The sequence below is a fragment of the Eubalaena glacialis genome, chromosome 13 (genome assembly GCF_028564815.1).
Source record: "Eubalaena glacialis isolate mEubGla1 chromosome 13, mEubGla1.1.hap2.+ XY, whole genome shotgun sequence".
In the NCBI taxonomy this organism is placed as follows: domain Eukaryota; kingdom Metazoa; phylum Chordata; class Mammalia; order Artiodactyla; family Balaenidae; genus Eubalaena; species Eubalaena glacialis.
Window position 1 is genome coordinate 27,121,583 of NC_083728.1, and position 20,657 is coordinate 27,142,239.

Below are 20,657 nucleotides of genomic sequence, written 5' to 3' on the forward strand. Positions count from 1 at the left end.
AGCATCACAATCACGAGTTTACACATACCTGATGCAGATTCCACGTGGGCCCCGTTTACCTTCAGAGGAGTCAGGACAACTCGAGGCAGCATCACCCCGGTCTTCTTCTTCTGCTTGTTTGCCTATTTTCCCAGAGGGGATACAAAAGGAGCCTGAGTCACCTGCAGGCCACAACAGCTGTCCCTCTCGACCATGTCTCCCTCACTGTCTTGTAAAACAGAGTTAGTGTTCAACCAGCACGGGCAGGTAATGCCAATAATAGCAATGACTCATTCTACTGAGCCAGGTGCCGGCCACTGTGCCAAGCATCACCCCACACTGAAAAGAATGTGTTGCTCTCCCCACTTTACAGGTAAGGAATTTGCCCAAAGCTAGTGAGTGGTGGGGCTGCAATTCAAACTGATGACTCCCAAGCTCATGTTCTCCCCACTCTGTTATACTTCTCCCTGAATGTTCCCAGGTTTTTCATAAATACAGACAAAATTATCCATCCATGGTAAAGAGAAAAAACAAATTGCTCTGCTCTCAGATCTACTACCCACTTTTCCTATGGCCCACTTTTAAATGGTACTAACAGGTGGAGACCAAAGTGATTTTCTCCACTCTTCAACACGCTCAGTTAACTACAGGAGGAAGAGTCCTGTCTTGTGCCTGCCTCACTTATCCATCCAGCCTAGTCACCGACTCTCCCCCCACCTGTGAGGAAGCTCTGTAGCTGTCCCTGGGATTGGAATGAGGCCGACTCTGAGATTCGGTAGAACAGGAAGCATTAGAAGATGTTTCATCGAGAGAAACTGGAAGAGAGGGAAATAGGGAAATAAAGGTTAGACCCTAGCGACTGCTTGTGGCTCTTCACCCATCTTGTCAAGGGCACTTACCATCATTTTCACCACTCACAGTGCTGGCTTCATTAGACCCACAGCTCTCCACATCAGCTGTGTCCTCTGGCTCCTCTCCCTCCACTGCAGCCGGACTGCGAGACCACTGCAGGGCATCCTTCTGTGACAGCAAGGCACAACTCAGGTGAGCAAAACCCTACAAATCCTACAAGCACAGTAGTCATTCCTAAATGTGTATTGCTTTTGGAGAAGAGGGATTTAGAATATTGATTAAATTCCTATCCCTTTCTAATTGACCTCTTTTTCTCAGAAAGTTCTTCTCATACGTACATTAAGAAAGTTAGAGGGACTTCCCTGGTGGCGCAGTGGTTCAGAATCCACCTGCCAATGCCGGGGACACGGGTTCGATCCCTGGTCCAGGAGGACCCCACATGCCACGGAGCGACTGAGCCCGTGTGCCACAACTACTGAGTCTGAGCTCTAGAACTGCGAGCCACAACTACTGAGCCCACGTGCCTAGAGCCTGTGCTCCGCAACAAGAGAAGGCACCGCAAAATGAGAAGCCCGCACACCGCAACGAAGAGTAGCTCCCGCTCGCCGCAACTAGAGAAAGTCCATGTGCAGCAATGAAGACCCAATGCAGCCAAAAATAAATTAAAAAAAAAAGTTAGATATAATTTTGCATCTAATCATTCATTAAACATTTATGGGGTGCCTCCTATAAACTACACCATGCTAGTTCCGGGCGGCGGGTGGGGTGGGACTAAGGAGGGGAATCAGGGCCCTGCCTTCAAGGAGCTCAAATGAGTAGAGGACAAAGTCCAATCTATAACAATACAAAGCACAGTGATAGAAGGATACAGAGAGAACTGTAGCAGCCCAGAACAGGGAGCATCTAACTCACTGAGCTGGAGAAGAGGGCATGGAGATACAGAAGGGGAATAAGGATCAGGGAGGTAAGGTTTCCAAGGAGATGTGTTGCTTGAGCTGTTTTAAAAGAAGTCAGTAAATAGGCAGATGGGCTGCCAGTGGGGAGGGAGAGGGAGTCTGAGGTAATGTGATGAGCCAATGTGGAAGAACATTCCAAATTCAAAGAAACCATAGACTTCAGTAGGTGTGTGGGAAACTGGATACGTGAGGAGGATAGAGAGACGGCAAGAGGGCTGATGATAATCATGGCACTGTGCTGAGGGATTAAGACTGTGATTTTTTTAGAGTCTGAAGGATGTTAATCAGGAGAATGATCTGAGTTTTAGGAATTTCATTCTGTTAACCATGGGAAGTCTGGAGGCAGAAGAAGAGTTAGACTATGACAGAAATCTATTGAAAAGGATAAAGATCTAAACTAAAGTAAGATAGTGGGAACCAGGCTAGAGTGTAGAGGAGAGTTCCACTCCAAATTTCATCTCCTAACAAATACTTCTTCCAACAGTCTCTGTCGTGGAGTCTCAAAATGAAACTCTACCCATCCCCAAGGAAAACTTAGGAGCTACCTCGAAACCAGGAAGGAGTATGAATGAATATTGGGGGATGGAGAGAGGAGGAGTAGATATAGATTGGGGTGGGGATGTCTTCTTTGAGTAAAAGTGTGTGAAAAAGAGTAGGTAAAATCATATTCTATCACTTAAAAATATGCCAGAAATTTACAAGGAAAATCCACAAAATTCTAACTCATCAATTCCATGGATTCCTTGATCAATTCCATGGATTCCTTGATTCCACTATATAGTAGCCTCCCCTTACCTGAGGGGTTTTTTCACTTTCCACAATCAACCATGGTCGAAAAATATTAAATGGAAAGTAGCAGAAATAAACAACCCATTGGTTTCAAACTGCACGCTGTTCTGAGCAGTGTGCTAAAATCTCACACTGTCCAGCTCCGACCTACCTGGGACGTGGATCATTTGTTTGTCCAGTGTGGCCCACCCATTAGTCACTGAGTGGCCATCTCAGTTATCAGATCGACTGTCATGGTATCACAGCACTTGTGTTCAAGAAACTCTTCACTTTACTTAATAATGGCCCCAAAGGCAAGCGTAGTGGTGCTGTCACTTCTTGCTCTGCCTGATTTATACTTTCTTAGTGTACCTAATATATAAATTAAACTTTATCATAGGTATGTATGTATAGGTAAAAACATAGTATATATAGAGTTAGGTACTATCCACAGTTTCAGGCATCCACTTGGGGTCCTGGAACATATTCCCCCACAGACAATGGGGGACTATTGTATTAAGCCTTCATCAGTTTATTTTCATTAATTTAAGCCAACATCAGGCTGACTTAAATTAATAAAAAAGAAAATGGCTTTTTATATCTTTCTCTCTTTTCCCTACCAACGATAAATGCTCCTCACAGGATCAAAAGCTAAAGAATATTTTTAGTATTAATCTTGCAATTAGGCTTACTGACTGCCATGTTCTTGGAATGATGCAACAAATTTATTCCCTGAATCATACAGGCAAACTAAGACAAAATACTCATTTAATGAAGAAAAGAGGTCTATTACATTGTCAAAACTGACCCCAAAACTCCAGTTCTGGCAAGAGTGTGGGAAAATCACACATACACTGTTGGTGAGAGTAAAAATGGTATAAAAAGGTTTATACACAGCCAGTGGGAAAGTAAACTGTAAGCAAAAATCTAAAAACTGTATATACCTTTTAACCCAACACTTGTAAGACTCACCCAGGATACTATCTTAAAAAGGAGAAAATCAATCGATTGAACTACATTAAAATTAATATCCTCTGTTCAGCAAATGATACCATTAATAGAGTAAAAAGGGCAAGCTACCTACAGAGTTGAAGATGAGATCTGCAATTCATATAACCAATAAAGAATTTGTATCTAGACTGCATACGTCAATAAGAAAAAGGCAACCCAGGGACTTCCCTGGCAGTCTAGTGGTTAGGACTCTGCTTCCACTGAAGGGGGCACGGGTTTGATCCCTAGCTCAGGAACTAAGATGCCGCATGCCACGCGGCACGGCCAAAAAAAAAGAGAGAGAGAAAAAGGCAACCAGTAAGAAAAATAGGCAGACCTGAATTAGGCATTGTACCAAAGAGGATATCCAAATGGCCAACATTCACACGAAAAGGTATTTAACCTCAATAAAGTAAGGAAGACACAAAACAATGCAAATTAAAACCACAATGAGATGACATCACATCCACAAGAATGGCTAAAATTAAAGTTTAACAATACCAAGTAGTGCTAATGAGGATGTGGAACAGGGAACAGGTACACTGAAAATGGATCCAGGCATTTAAGAATGTGGTTTGGCATTATCTGCTACACTTGAAGATACAAACATCCTATAACCCAGCAATGTCAGTCCTAGGTTTGGATTCCCTAGGGAAATACATGCATGTACACATCCAGATGTTCATGACAGCGTCATCTGTAACTTCGGCTATAAACAAAGTGCCCATCAGTAGAATCACTACGTGGATTGACTGATGTATTGATCAATACTCAATAAATGGATATTATACAATAATGAAAAAAAGAACGAACTACAGCTACTCACAACAACATGGATGAACTGTATTGTGCTTATGCAGGAGAATGTCCTTGGATCAATGTATACCCCTTGTGTCCTTTCCCTTATTTTTTTAAATTGAGGTACAATTTACAAAGAGTGAAATGTATACTATCTGATTAGTTTTGACAAATGCGTATCAAGGGACTTCCCTGGTGGTGCAGTGGTTAAGAATCCGCCTGCCAACGCAGGGGACATGGGTTAGAGCCCTGGTCCGGGAAGATCCCACGTGCCGTGGAGCAACTAAGCCCCTGTGCCACAACTACTGAACCTGCAAGCCACAACTACTGAGCCCACATGCCACAACTACTGAAGCCCGCACACCTTGAGCCCGTGCTCCGCAACAAGAGAAGCCACCGCAATGAGAAGCCCATGTACTGCAACAAAGAGTAGCCCCTACTCACTGCAACTAGAGAAAGCCTGCACACAACAACAAAGACCCAACGCAGTCAAAAATGATACCATTTTTGGTATAAATAAAATAAATAATAAATAAATTTATTTTATTTTATTTTTTAATTTAAATTTATTTATTTATTTTTTTGGCTGCATTGGGTCTTCGTTGCTACGCACAGGCTTTCTCTAGTTGCGGCAAGCGGGGGCTACTCTTTGTTGCAGTGTGCGTGGGCTTCTCACTGCAGTGGCTTCTCTTGTTGCGGAGCATGGGCTCTATGTGTGTGGGCTTCAGTAGTTGTGGCATGTGGGCTCAGTAGTTGTGGCTCACAGGCTCTAGAGTGCAGGCTCAGTAGTTGTGGCACACAGGCTTAGTTGCTCCGCGGCATGTGGGATCTTCCCAGACCAGGGCTTGAACCCATGTCCCCTGCATTGGCAGGCGGATTCTTAACCACTGCGCCACCAGGGAAGCCCAATAAGTTTATTTCTAAAAATGCATACCAAGATATAGAACACACCCAACACTCCTAAAAGTTCCCTTGTGCCCCTTCCTAGTCAATCCCCACTCTACACTGCCCCTCCCACCCCACAGAGACAATGGTTGTTCCAATTTCTACCACCAAAAATTATTTTTGCCTACTTTTGTTCTACATGTAAATGCAATCATACAGTAGGTACTCTCTTTTGTCTGGCTTCTTCCACTCAGTCTCATGTCTATGAGAGTCATCCATGCTGCTGCATACATCAGTAGTTCATTACTTGTTATTACAGAGTAGCATTCATATGCAACCATTTGTTTATCTATTCTCCTGTTGAAGGCATTTGGGTAATTTCCAAATTTGGGCTATTATGAACAAAGCTACTCTGAACATTCTTGTACACAGCTTTTATCGACATGTTTTCATTTTTCCTGAGTAAATATCTAAGAATAGAACTGTGGGGGTATAGGATGGATGTTCAACTTTATTTAAAAAAAAAAAAAAAGCCAAAGATTTACACTCCCAACAACACTGTATGAGAGTTCCAGGTGCTCCACATCCTCACCAACATTTGGTGGTATCAGTCTTATTTTAGCCATTCTAATGCAGTGAGTACCTCACTGCGGCTTTAATTTTCATTTTCCTGATGACTAAAGATATTGAGCGCATTTTTATGTGCTTACTGGCCATTCTCATATTTTCCTTTTTGATCAAGTGTTTTTATTTGTTAAAAAAAAAAAAAAAAGGGAATTCCCTGGTGGTCCAGTGGTTAGGACACTTGGCACTCCACTGCAGGGGTCACAGACTCGATCCCTAGTTGGGGAACTAAGATCCTGAAAGCTGCATGGCCAAAAAACCCCAAAAAACCCCAAAAACAACAAAAAAAAAAGAAAAGAGAAGAAAAAGAGTTACTTGTCTTTTTTTACTATAGCTATTCTGAATCATTTTTTATTTTGATAATGGGCATGTATTACCTTTACAAACAAATACATTTTGAACACCTTTATTTGGAAATAATTTCAAATTTAAAGAAAAGCTATAAGAATAAAAATAGTACAAAGAACACCTGCCATATAATTTTTACCCGTGTTCACCTATTAACACAAATAAATGTTTTTAAAATACATAAAATATATTAGTTTGGCAAGGCTACTGGCAAAGAGGCTAGTGATGGGGAAAAAAGCAACCAGCATTAATAAATAAACCCAGATACAATATTTTCCCAAAAGTCAAATGTTTTAAAAAATAAAATGCACTGTAAATACTAGAAGCCCCAAACATGAATAAAATGGAACGCTAAAATTTAAACCGATGAGTTTTAAACCACCCAGGATTAGGTTCACAACTAAAAAACGGTAAGCAAATTTCAGGTATGCCTTTGCTTTCTTTATGGGTCTGACAAACCTATCCTCAGCAAGAAATCTGTACTCTCTTAGAGAAGGCTGATCTGAGGGTCGTTTAATGTATATTATTAAAAACTAAGAATGTACTGACCATTCAACAGTATATTAGAGTTCCTAACCAATGTATAAGAAAAATAAACAAGAAGGAATTAGAAGAAACCAGAGTGTCGTTATTCCAGATAAGTATAATTATCTACATTGAAGATGAAAGGGATTCCGACCTAGTAAGAAATTCAGCAAGGCTGTAAGATTCAAAATCACATTAAAAATGCAAGCGATCCTAACACCAGCAATAAAACCAGCAACTAGAAAATGTAATTTATAACAAAGAATATAAAAGTTACTCTGAGATAAAGCTCACAAAAGAAACAATCATTTTATGAAGAAAACAAAACTTTATCGAGAAAGGTTTAAAACTTAGTAAACGGAGAGCTACACCATGTTCTTGATTAAGAAGACTCAACACTGTAAAGATGTCAACTCTTCTCAAATTGACTTGTAGGTTTAATGAAATTTCAATAAAACTCTCAACCAGATTTTTTTTTTTTTTTGGTAGAACCTGACTGTACAGGGACAAGCAATGGGCCACAAATAAGCCAAGACACTCCTGAAGAACAAGATGAGAGGCTCTGCATTTTTTTTTTTTTTTTAATTAAGCTCTAGTAATGAAGTGAGTAGATTAGCAGTTGCTAGGGGCTAGAGGGAGGGGAGAATAGGAAATGACTGCTAAAGGGTTTCTTTTAAGGGTAATGAAAATGTTCTGGAATTATATAACGGTGATAGTTGCATAAGTTTATGAATATACTAAAAGCCACTGAATTGTACACTTTAAACGGGTAAACTATATGGTCTGTGAGTTACATCCCAAAAAACCTGGATAAAAATTTGCTCACTAAATTTGACAGCTCTGAAAACATGAAAGAATCTAATCAAAATTTATAAAAACCACATAAAAAACATTAAAGTGTATAGAAAGTTTATAGATCAAAAGTTAAAATTCATTTTTAGACAGTGGTCCGTTATGTTTTAACTTTATGTGAATCCTAAAGAAAGATTAAAACTTGTAAAGCAACCTCTGTGTATGCTTGAGAAAAGGCTTTATCCTTTTTTAAAATACTTAATGTAAAAAAAGTTCTTTGAATTTGAAATCCATTTGCATTATCAGAAGCAATTTCAATATTACAGCTGTCAAAGAAAAGAGCTGTTATTTAAAAAATGAACACATTCTTGGAATACAGTTTAAAGACAAGAAATTGTCTGAGATCTCATTAATGACAAAAAAGTAGATTCCATCAACCAGAAAAATTCTCATTTGTGATGTGCCACCCATATCTGCAAACAAAGTTTCTAGCTGATGGTGACCATAGGCCCACGATCCCTCCTCTGAAACCCCTGGGTCTAGATGTGTTTTAGAACTTAGGACTTCTTGAATTTTACAATGGCAATACATCATATTAACACCACCAGCAACCCATAATCAAACACAGTAATATTTTTTGAATTAACATATATGTACATACCAGGTGAAATAAATAGGTTTAAAGTGTCCTTGTCAGTCTAGATCAGAGATTTGCCACCAAATGAGTTTAAGCAAGTCAGGTTTTACTGCCAAGTGAGTTAGGAATAAATTCTGTCAGTTCTCAAAATATTTCGGATTTCCGTATAGTTAATAAGGGGTTACTGGACCATTAAAAAAGCACATGCTTCTTCATAAAATTTTTGAAAAGATTTGGAAGTTTTATAATTCAACTTTTCTCATCACAGATATAACACGTAAAGAAAATGTAATGAAATATTTTTGAGCCCCACACAGCACCTCCAAATCACCTCCATTTTACCCATTAAAAGGTAGGGAAGTATCTCCTAGAAAAATTTCACACATTTGCATATGAAGACTACAAAAGTAAAAGGATGATTATTGCAGCAATTTTACTATTATAGTTTGTAATAATGAAAAACTGGAAAAATTGTGAAAAACCTAAATGTTCACAATAGGGGACTGGATAAATAAAAAGATATATTGATATGATGCACTATTAAACGGTAGGTAAAAGGAATAAAAAAATACATCTATATAAGCAAACCACACATTTTTCATGGACACATATGAGTAAGAAGGATGCACATTAAATTGATGACAGTAGTTGGTTGCTACTGGGAAGGAACAAGGGCCATAGGCCTGGATGGCATATACAAGGGTAGGGTTTGGTGCGGAAGTCAAAGGCATTTTCCACTTTCTCTGCACAAAGGCTGCAGCTTCCATTTTAAACATGACGAAATGAACACACACAGCTCTCTGCAAACTCCTGAAGCCTCATTTAGAATGGCTGCATTTTAAAAAGTACAAATGCACAAAGAGAAAGAGGGAAGAAAAGGCAGTAGATGAGAACTATCAATAAAATTCTAGAAGATGAATAACAGGAAGACAAGAAGTGATGACTCAGCAGGGGAAAGAAAACCGAAGTCTAAGACTGCAGAGGGAAAAGCCACAAAGAGCAAGCCAGTTCTACTGAAAAACCCCCAAGGGGGCAGGGATTAAGAGGTACCAGGAACCACTGCAGACAGAGGTGAGGCATGGGAACGAAAATAGGAGAAGTGGTTGGAAGTCCAAACAAGAAGTCAGACCCCTCAGATCTCCTCTCTGTCCCCAAACAGTCAAGCAATACCCTTCCTCCAGCTCCAGAAGAAAACAGGAGATTTATATTCTGACTGGACTCAACCAGAAAGGTTCTGGAATAGAAGACACCAGTTCAAGGAGTGGGGAGAGAGTGAGGTGCCACACTCCATAAACAGAAGCATTAAGTCAAAGACCATATACAAAACGGTGACACCATTAGCTCTCTCCCCCAACTACGGCTCCCAAAGCTCCGCAAATAGTGGCAGCCCTACAGCCCCAGCCTACTCTCCGCTACCTGGCAAGAGATGGGAGGATCTCTCCTCCTGCAAAAAGTGCCCAGCCTAAAAAAATACACCTTCAAAGTACAGATAATTGGGGGATTCCAAAAGAACATCCAGGTCCTCGCTCTACCACAGTCAACAAGCAGTGCCCACAAGCACAGAATCTGTCAGTTCTCACGGTAAATGAACTATCAACGACCACCAGATAAGTAAGCACTACTGTTACATGAAGGATAGCAACCAAAATAAACAAAGAAAAGGAGGAACTGAAAGGAAACAGAGATAATGAAGATCTCACAGCAAATGTCCCCTAAGAGATAGTCCAAAAACAAGTACAAAATGCTATTTTAAAAAAATAAAGGAACATCAGAGAACATGAGCAATGTGCTAGTAATTAAAAATAATACCCCCCCCCCAAAAATCAGCAATAACAACCAATAGGCTATTTCTCAGAGAAGTGACTCGAAAGAAAAAAAGAGGCTGCTGCACCAAGAAAAGTCCCACATACAAGAAACAAAAGTTCTAGAAAGAGAAAACCGAAAAAGACAGGAAGTTTTCCCAAAATTAAAAGACCTGAGTTTCCAGGTTTAATAAAGCAAAATGCCCAGCACAATGAATGAAAAAAGACCCATTCCGCAATACCTCACCATGAAATTTGAGAATACAGGATTGAAAAAGAGATCCTAAAATCTTCTCATTAGAGAGAACACATTACATGACAAAGAAGTCAGAATGGCATCACGAGTCTCAAGAGCAGTTTTAGAGAATGTAACAGGATAACATCTTCTGAAATTCTGAGTCAAACTCCTAATCCAGTATGGAACACAGAACAAAGACATGTAAGGTCTCAAATAATTTACCTCCTATGCACCTGTTCTCAGGAAGCAACTGGAGAATGTGTTACATAAATAAACAACAAAAACAACACCTGCATGAGGTATAGGAAAGAGAGGTTATAACACAGGAGAAAGGTGATGAGAATTCCTAAGGTGAGAATGAAAGGAACTCCCAGGAAAACAGCTATAAGCATGTCAGACAGGGTAACCAACTTGCCCCAGGTGTGTCTGGGACCTTCCTCATTTTAGCACTGAAAGTCCTGCACCCCAGGAAATTCCTCAATCCTGGGCAAACCAGGATGGTTGCCCACCCGATAAACAGTCCATACTGGGAACAGGAATAAGGACAGCAATAGGACCACCTTTAGAAAGAACAACAAAAGCATTGTGTCTGACCATATCAAGAGGACTTTTATAGCTAGTAATAGCATTAGGCTTCATCTTTTCTGTTTGTAATCTATGTTGTTTTTTATTCCTCATCTTTATCATTTTACTTTTGAAGTAAGTGAACTATAACATGGTTATAAAAGTCACAATTATCTAAAGGGTTACACTCAGAGAATCGACACTGCCCCCCTTTATCCCTTTCTTCCTCCCCCAACTCCCCAGCTTTCCAATCCATTCCTACCCATCCCCTGGTTAGGTAACCAATCTCATTAGTTTCCAGCTTATTTCTCTTGTGTTTCTTTTTACACAAATGATAATATATTCACCTAATTTCCCCTTCATCCTTAGACAAAAAAATGTCATGCTATATATAGCAAAGTGCAAAACACTTTTTTCACTTAACAATGTATCCTGGGACTTCCCCGGCAGTCCAGTGGTTAAGACTCCACGCTTCCAATGCAGGGGGCGCGGGTTCGATCTCAGGTAGGAGAACTAAGATCCTACGTGCCGTGAGGCGCAGCCAAAAAAAAAAAGCATCCTGGAAATGACTCTTTCATTTTATAGATATTCTTCCTCATTCTCTTCTCAGCTGCATAATACTCCATGATGCAGACACACCGAACTTTATTAATGCAATTACCTCCCCACATGCCGGCATTTAGATATTTTTTAATATTTTACAAATAGAAATGCCACTGCCTTGAATAACCTTGTGAATCTGTGCTTTTATATTATTGAAGGTGCATCTTCAGAATAAATTCTTAAAGTGGAAATGATGGGTCAAAAGGTAGATGTAAATGTAATCTTGTTAACAGCCAAATTCCCCTGAAAAAAAAGTTGTTCTGATTTGTGTTCCTAACAGCAAAGTATGACATGCCTGTTTTCCTACAGCCTTGAAAAGAGAAAATATACTGTGATACTTTAAAAATTTTTTGCTTTATGTATTCAAATAACACAACCACACTGAAAGGGGGCAGGGGTGGATCTAACCCAAGTAGCAACTCCATTTTTTTTTTTTCCTTTTTAAAATATTTATTTATTTATTTGGTTGCACTGGGTCTTAGTTGTGCCATGCGAACTCTTAGTTGCGGCATGTGTGCAGGATATAGTTCCCTGAGCAGGGATCGAACCCAGGTCCCCTGCATTGAGAGCACGGAGTCTTAGCCACTGGACCACCAGGGAAGTCCCTCAAGTAGCCTTTTTTTTTTTTAATTTATTTATTTTATTTTATTTACTTATTTTTTTTTGGCTGTGTTGGGTCTTCGTTGCAGTGCGCAGGCTCCTCATTGCGGTGGCTTCTCTTGTGGAGCACGGGCTCTAGATGCGCGGGCTTCAGTAGTTGAGGCTCGCAGGCCCTAGAGCGCAGGCTCAGTAGTTGTGGCGCATGCGCTTAGTTGCTCTGCATGTGGGATCTTCCCGGACCAGGGATCGAACCCGTGTCCCCTGCATTGGCAGGCGGATTCTTAACCACTGCGCCACCAGGGAAGCCCCAAGTAGCAATTCTTAAACGCAGTATTTAAACTATGTACACTTGGGCTAAAGAAATAAATGAACTATAAACAAATATTGAGCTCTAGTTAGATTTTTCATAGGAGAATAGGTTGGCAATTCTTAAAGTATTAAATGTTTATTCTAGACCTGAGCAAATAACTAGATACAAAGTAGATAAAGTAGGGAGCCAAACCTAAACATAAGAGCCAAATATATACAGCTTCTATAGAAGAAAATGTAATAAAACATTCATTGGAAAGGAAAGATTTCTAAAAACACTAACTATATACTTTCATCAAATTTTTAAAATGGACTTTCTCAAAATTGAAAATTTCTAATCAAAGACAGCTTAATAAAAATGAAAAGGCGGGGACTTCCCTGGCAGTCCAGTGGTTAGGACTTGGTGCTTTCACTGCTGTGGCCCTGGGTTTGATCCCTGGTCGGGGAACTAAGATCCCGAAAGCCACGTGGCACAGTCAAAAAAAAAGAAAGATCTTAAAAAAAAAAAAAAAAAATGAAAAGGCAGCCTACAGACTGGTAAAAATACCTGCAATACATATATCTGACAAAGGACTTGTATCCAGGGTATATTTTTTAAAAAATCTACAAATGGAAACCAAAATGACTATACTTCAATTTAAAAATAGAAGGGGAAGGGCTGTTATTTTCTTCCTCCCATTAGGTGTATGTACGAGCAATGTAGGGAAAGGAGCCCCAGTGGCCAAGAGTAGGATGTTAGAGCCTGAGTGGGGAACAGAAGGTATTCACATTTGAGGGCAGCATGGTGTGGGAATGAGAGCTAAAAAAGGGTGAAATTCCCAAACAAGGAATGACAAGGGGCAGAGTATCAAAGCCCAAGTTGGGTGAGGAGGGCGCTTATATGAGACGGCAGCCTGGTGTAGGGGATCAGAGTCTGAGCAGGTGAGGCCATCATCCATGGGGGCCAACCTAGCAGAGGGTGTTGGAATTCAAGAGGCGTCAAGAGGGCATCTTCATGAGGGAAAGGCAGCAACGCTGATGGGAGAGATTAGTTATATAAGAGAGTGGGAAAATTAAACAAGTAAATATATTAAGAGATATACTAGATATATAGAGATAACAGGAAAAATAGGAGTTGGATTTCTTACTGCTGGAGAAGTGAGTTACAAATATGGAAAGGGAGGGACTTCCCTGGTGGTCCAGTGGGTAAGACTCTGTGTTCCCAATGCAGGGAGCCTGGGTTCGATACCCAGTCGGGAAACTAGATCCTACATGCATGACGCAACTAACAGTTCACATGCTGCAACTAAGAAGTCCTCACGCCACAACTAAAAATCCCGCATGCCTCAATGAAGATCCCTCGTATGACAACTAAGACCCAGCACAGCCAAAATAAATAAAAATAAATAAATGCTAAAAAAAAATATGGAGGACTTCCCTGGTGGCGCAGTGGTTAAGAATCCGCCTGCCAATGCAGGGGACACGGGTTCGAGCCCTGGTCTGGGAAGATTCCCACATGCTGTGGAGCAACTAAGCCTGTGTGCCACAACTACTGAGCCTGCGCTCTAGAGCCTGCGAGCCACAACTACTGAAGCCCGCTCGCCTAGAGCCCGTGCTCTGCAACAAGAGAAGCCACCACAATGAGAAGCCCGCGCACCACAACAAAGAGTAGCCCCTGCTCGCTGCAACTAGAGAAATCCTGTGTGTAGCAACGAAGACCCAACGCAGCCAAAAATAAATAAATAGATTTATTTTTTTAAATATTAAAAAAAATTTTTTTCTTAATTAAAAAAATTTTTTTTAAATATGGAAAGGCAGAAAAGTAGAATGAACCCTCTGGGCTTGCATTAGAATTTGTGTTATTAGTGTAAACGTATGGTTTTCAATATACTTAGCTAAAACTACACATAAATATAGATGTAAGGGCATACATGTATATAAGTGCATATATGCATATGTATGTAAATACACTCAAATATTCCTTAGCTGCTTCTCACTGAGAGGAACTGGGATCAGCAACACCCCAATAACAGCAAGCATCTCTAAAACCTAGATCTTGGCTTCTAAATGCCACTACACATTAAAAGAACCAGGGCTCTGTGGAGAAATGCTAATAATAAGGGCTAAGGCAGGGAAAGTACACAGTGAGCCTAGATCATCTTTTGCCAGAAAGAAGACAGCACTCCAGGAATGATGAGAATATGTCAAAGGGACACAGAAGCCATACTGACAAAATTCCCACCAGCCAAATCAGGGGCAATTTGAACATCTAAATAAGTAATAATAACAGATTATAACACACTGAATAAAATAGAAAACCATGATTTCATACCGATATAAACAAACCAAAATTTAGAAGAATGGGATATCACAGAGCTTAAAAGCCCCTCCCACAAAATAGTTATTAAAAGGAGGAAAAAGAGGAGTTTTACAGTGATGAAGTCTGGCAGATGCTCCTTAACCAAGTGATAAAAGTAGACATCATTAGTAATAGGTAGTAATAAGTAGAAATAATAAGTAATAAGTAGAAATAATAAGTAATAAGTAGAAATAATAAGTAATAAGTAGAAATAATAAGTAGTAATAAGTAGAAATAATGAGCCAACTGACAAGATGCACTAAGAAGCATCACTTCTCTGATAATACCTGACACAGATGCATAACTTGAATCGAATCATGAGAAAACCTAAGAAAACCCAAAATGAACAACATTTTATGAAATAACTATGAAATAATCTTCACAAGAGTCAAGGTCATGAAAGTCAAGGAAAGATGAAGGAACTGTTCTGGACTGAAGGAGACCAACTCCTTATACCAACTACATACAACATGTAATTCTGCTTTTTTTTTTTTTCTTTCTTGGCCGCATCGCACAGCATGTGGGCTCTTAGTTCCCCCACCAGGGATAGAACCCACACCTCCTGCATTGGAAGCACAGAGTCTTAACCACTGGACCACCAGGGAAGTCCCACATGTAATTCTGAACCAGATCCTTTAGGCATCAAGGATATTACAGGGACAATTAACAAAACTTAAATGGAATCGGAAGATTAGATGGCAAAAATGACTCAATGTAATTTTCTGACTTTGATACATGTATCATGGAAATGTAGCAGATGTCCTTAATTGTAACACATATACACTAAAGTACTAAGGTATTGTAACAAGGCCCTAAAATGGTTCCGGAAAAGAGATCTTTTTTGCATTGTACTTAAGACTTTTCTGAAAGTTTATCACTGTTAAAAAATAAAAATAAATTATTTTTTAAATGGGCAAAACACTTTAATAGACAATTCACATACGAAGATGATACAAATGGCCAATAAGTACATGAGAAGGTACTCATCATCATTTATCACGAGAAATATCAATTAAAACAATGAGATATGTATAAAAAAAGCAACCATGTATTTATTAAAGCTGGATAATTTTTGGCAAAATTCAATACACATTCATGATAAAAACTTTCAGCAAACTAGGAATAGAACTTCCTCAACTCAATGCAGAGCATCTACAAAATATCTATAGCTAACATCATACTAATGGTAAAAGACTGAATGCTTTCCCACTAAGATTGAGAAGATGGCAAGGATGTTCTATTCAACACAACACCTGAAATCCTAGCCAGTGAAATCAGTCAAGAAAAGGAAATAAAAGGCACACACAACAGAAAGAATATATGAAATTGGTCCTATTCACGGATAACATGATAATCTACATAGAAAATCCCAAGTAATCTAAAGGAAAAACTCCTAGAACAAGTAAGTTTATCACATTCACAGGACAGAGGTCAACATAAAAAAAAAAAAAAATCAGTACTATCTATATGCTAGCAATCAACAATTAGAAACCAAAGGTAAAAACACAATACCATTTACAATAGCTTCTCCAAAAATTAAATATTAAGGTATAGATCTAACAAAACATGTATAGACTCTGTATGCTAAAAACCAAAAACTGCTGATGAAAATACCAAAAACAATCTAAGTAAATGAAAAGTCATACCATCCATAAACTGGAAGACTCAACATAGTTAAGATGTCTATTCTCCCCAAACTGATCTATTGGTTTAATGTATTTACTACTAAAATCTCAACAAAGTATTTTGCAGATATAGTTAAGACAGTTCTATATGGAAAGGCAAAGATACTATAATAGGTAAAACAATTCTGAAAAAGAATAAAGTTGGAGGAAGCACATCACCTAATTTTACAACTTGTCATATGGGTATACAACAGTAATCAAGATAACATGGTACTGACAGAGGAAAAGTCGTATAGATTAATGGAAGAGAGACCAAAAGCAGAACCTTTTAAAAATATGGCCAACTGATTTTTTACAGAGGTGTAAAAGCAACTTAAATGGTGTTGGAACAACTGGCCATCCAGAGGCAAAAAAAAAAAACCTTAACATAACCTTACACCTAATTAAAAAATTAATTCAAAATAAGTTGTAGACCTAAATGTAAAATATAAAACTTTTAGAAGAAAATATAAGGAAAACATTTTCTATCATCTAGAGTTAGGCAAAGAGTTCTTAAGACATGATGCACACAAACACAAAAACAAATCTATAAATTTTAAAAACTGATATTAGACTTCATCAAGATTCAAATCCTTTCCTCTGTAAAAGACACTCCTAAAAACATGAAAAGATAAGCCACACACTGGGATAAAATATTTGCAAGTCACATATCCAACAAATAACTTCTATCTAGAACACTTTACAGTCAACAATAAGAAAACAATCCAATTAGAAACTGGACAAAAGACATGAACATAAACTGCACCAAAAAAAAGATATTCAGATGGAACATAAGGGAAGATATTCAACATAATTAGCCATAAGGGAAATGCAAATCAAAGGCCATATGAGATTCTACTATGAATGGATAAAAGGAAAAATACCAACAATATCAAGTGCTAATGAGAAAGCAGAACAACTCACACACACATTGCTAGTGAGAACAAAAAATGGTACTACCAATCTGGAAAACAGTGTGGCAGTTTCCTATAGAGTTAAACACATATATAGCAGCACAGGGAGCTCAGTGCTCTGTGATGACCTAGATGGGTGGGATGGGGCAGGGGAGGTCCAAGATGAGGAGAGGTACGTATACATATAGCTGATTCACTCCATTGTACAGCAGAAACTAACACAACATTGTAAAAAGCAATTATACTCCAATTTAAAAAAAATAATAAAATAAAATAAACTGATGAGAACAGTGAAAACACACACACACACACACACACACACACACACACACAGCATATGACCCGGCAATTCCACTCATAGATTTATCCCAAAGAAATAAAAATGTTTTCACACTGCAACCTGCATGCAAATTCTCACAGTAGTTTTATTTGTAACAGCCCCAAACTGGTAAGAATCCAAATGTTCTTCAGCATAAGAATGACTAAACAGGGCTTCCCTGGTGGCGCAGTGGTTGAGAATCTGCCTGCCAATGCAGGGCACATGGGTTCGAGCCCTGGTCTGGGAAGATGCCACATGCCACGGAGCAACTGGGCCCGTGAGCCACAATTACTGAGCCTGTGCATCTGGAGCCTGTGCTCCGCAACAAGAGAGGCCGCGATAGTGAGAGGCCCGCGCACCGCGATGAAGAGTGGCCCCCGCTTGCCACAACTAGAGAAAGCCCTCGCACAGAAACGAAGACCCAACACAGCCATAAATAAAAAAAAAAAAAAAAAAAAAAAAAAGATAAAGTCCAAACAAATTAAAAAAAAAAAAAAAAGACTAAACAACCTATGATATGTCCATAAAGTGGAATACTATCAAACAGTAAAATGGAAGTGTTGATATACATAACAACTTCGATAAACCTCAGGTGTTATGTTAAAGCCAATCTCAAAAGGCTTTTTGTATGATTCTATTACATTCTGGAAAAGATAAAATTATACTAAGGCCATCCTAGACAGCACGTATATTAGTTTTCTACTGTTGTGTAACAAACTGTCACAAACTTAGTGGTTTAAAACAACACACATTTATTATCTCAATTTTCAGGGGTGAGGAATCCGGGCATGGTTTAGCTGGGTTCTCTGCTCAGGGGCTCATAAGTTTCAAATCGAGGTGTCAACCAAGCTGTTTTCTTTTCTGGAGCTCAGTGTCCTTTTCCAAGATCATGTGGTTATTGGCAGAAAATTTCTTGTGGTGTAGAGTTAAGGTCACCTTCTTGCTGGCTGTCATCTGGATCTTTCACTCAGCTCCTAGGGACCTCTGCAGTTCTTGCCATGTGGCCCTCTCACAATACAGCAGCTTACTTCTCCCATCTCTGACCTCCAGGTCCTCTTTTAAAGGGCTTCCCTGATTGGGTCAGGCCAACTCAAGATAATAGTTCTTTGAGGTAACTGACTAGAGATCTTAAATACATCTGTAAACTCTCTTCACCTCTGCCATATCCTATTGTTGAGAAGCCAATTGCAAATCTCACTCCCATGCCCAAGAAAGAGACTATAGAAAGGCATGAATTATTAGGATCTTTTTTTTTTTTTTTTTGCCGTGCCGTGCAGCATGCAGGATCTTAGTTCCCCCACCAGGGCTCGAACCCGCTCCCCCTGCAGTGGAAGCACAGAGACTTAACCACTGGACCACCAGGGAAGTCCTAGGATCATTTTATTTTTTATTTTTTTTAAAGATTGATTGATTGATTGATTGATTGATTGCTATGTTGGGTCTTCGTTTCTGTGCTAGGGCTTTCTCTAGTTGCGGCAAGCGGGGGCCACTCTTCATCGCGGTGCGCGGGCCTCTCACTATCGTGGCCTCTCTTGTTGTGGAGCACAGGCTCCAGATGCGCAGGCTCAGTAGTTGTGGCTCACGGGCCTAGTTGCTCCGCAGCATGTGGGATCTTCCCAGACCAGGGCTCGAACCCGTGTCCCCTGCATTAGCAGGCAGATTCTCAACCACTGCGCCACCAGGGAAGCCCCCTAGGATCATTTTAGAATTCTGCCTAATGTATCCAGCCTCCAGCCATCCCTCCAGCTGACCATGGATACATGAAAGACCAAGCCCAGATAATCAGATAATCTGAACCAGACCAAACCAGAAACACAGCCCATTCAACCAATTCTCCCAAGGAACTGAGTTAAAGCACCACATTTGTGGATGATTTGTTACACAGCAAAGCTAACTGATACAAAATGCTAAAATATTTAACCATACAGAATAATCAGGAGGTGCTCAAGGATTCGGCAGAGATGTGTCTATCGATGGGGCCAGTAATTGCCAAAATAAAATGTACATACACACATATTTTTAACATCTTTTTTGGCCACACCACGCAGCTTGTGGGATCCTAGTTCCCCAAACAGGGACTGAACCCATGCCCTCAACAGTGAAAGCACAGAGTCCTAACCACTGGACCACCAGGGAATTCCCCACACATATTTTTAATCCAAAGACAGAACAAGAAATTAAGCTTTACCCATTTAGTATATGGAATGACACAGCTGCCCCTTCTCAATTCCTACATCACTCCTACATCATATTCAGTATTCTGTAATTCTTTTCAGCATGTTTCATATGCATAGTTAGGTAGATTAACAGACTTTACTATCTAATTTTAACCAGGCTTACTAACATTACCATAAGGAAAAGGCAGTTTTGAGGTAATACTATTAATGCAAGTACAAGGGACACTAAGAAAACAGAAGAGCTGACAATTTTATAGCAAGTATACAAACCCTTCATCAGGTATGATACATGATAAAGTCAACAACGAGCAAATCATGCCCAAAAAGATGTTAGCCCAAACATTCAAAATGAGATAAGACTAGTTGAAACATACCTTCTGCCATTTAATAATTTCACTGTAATGTTAACTATTTATTTTCAAAATATCGTGTAATTTTAAAATACTTTAAAATTTGTTTTAGGGTGTATTTCACAATGGACATATTATAAAAGAACATATGCTTACGTCTAATAGTACATATATACGATATATAAATAAACAAATATATACATACACACACTGAGGATGTGAACTCAGTATATTTTTTTTATTACCATTGGGGAAATAATAAAAAAAAATGTGAATCCCACTGCTGTAGGCACTGAAAAGCAGTGCAGTGGCATTATCAGAGTTGTACTTTAGAATCATTCCGACAGCAACTGGAACACCACATTAGAGATGGAAAGAGTCTGAAAACTAGAGCACTAATTAAGAGACGAATGCAATAGTTAGGCCAGGGGTAATTACTGCCTGAGTAAGAATATTAGAACTGTAAGGAAAAAGACAGTTATGAGCATGAAGGAAGAATGAATGAAAAGAACACATATAGGCTATTTTTGTAAAAGAAAGAAAAGGAAATCAGAAAACATTTATCTGTGTATCTTCATAAAAATAAACACAGGAAGGATAAACTCCACCTAACACAGCTTAAAAG

At 39.2% G+C, this 20,657-nt stretch overlaps 1 protein-coding gene across 1 annotated transcript in view; it reads right to left on the reverse strand.

Annotated features, from left to right (window-relative positions):
- Positions 1–20,657, reverse strand: part of ASXL1 (ASXL transcriptional regulator 1) — a 67,326-nt gene that overhangs the window by 9,893 nt on the left and 36,776 nt on the right. The window contains exons 5-7 of the mRNA XM_061208427.1: positions 879–999; positions 697–794; positions 29–122 (exon numbers count right to left, since the gene is read on the reverse strand). Coding sequence (XP_061064410.1) covers positions 29–122; positions 697–794; positions 879–999 — 313 coding nt within the window. The remainder of the gene's footprint in view (positions 1–28; positions 123–696; positions 795–878; positions 1,000–20,657) is intronic.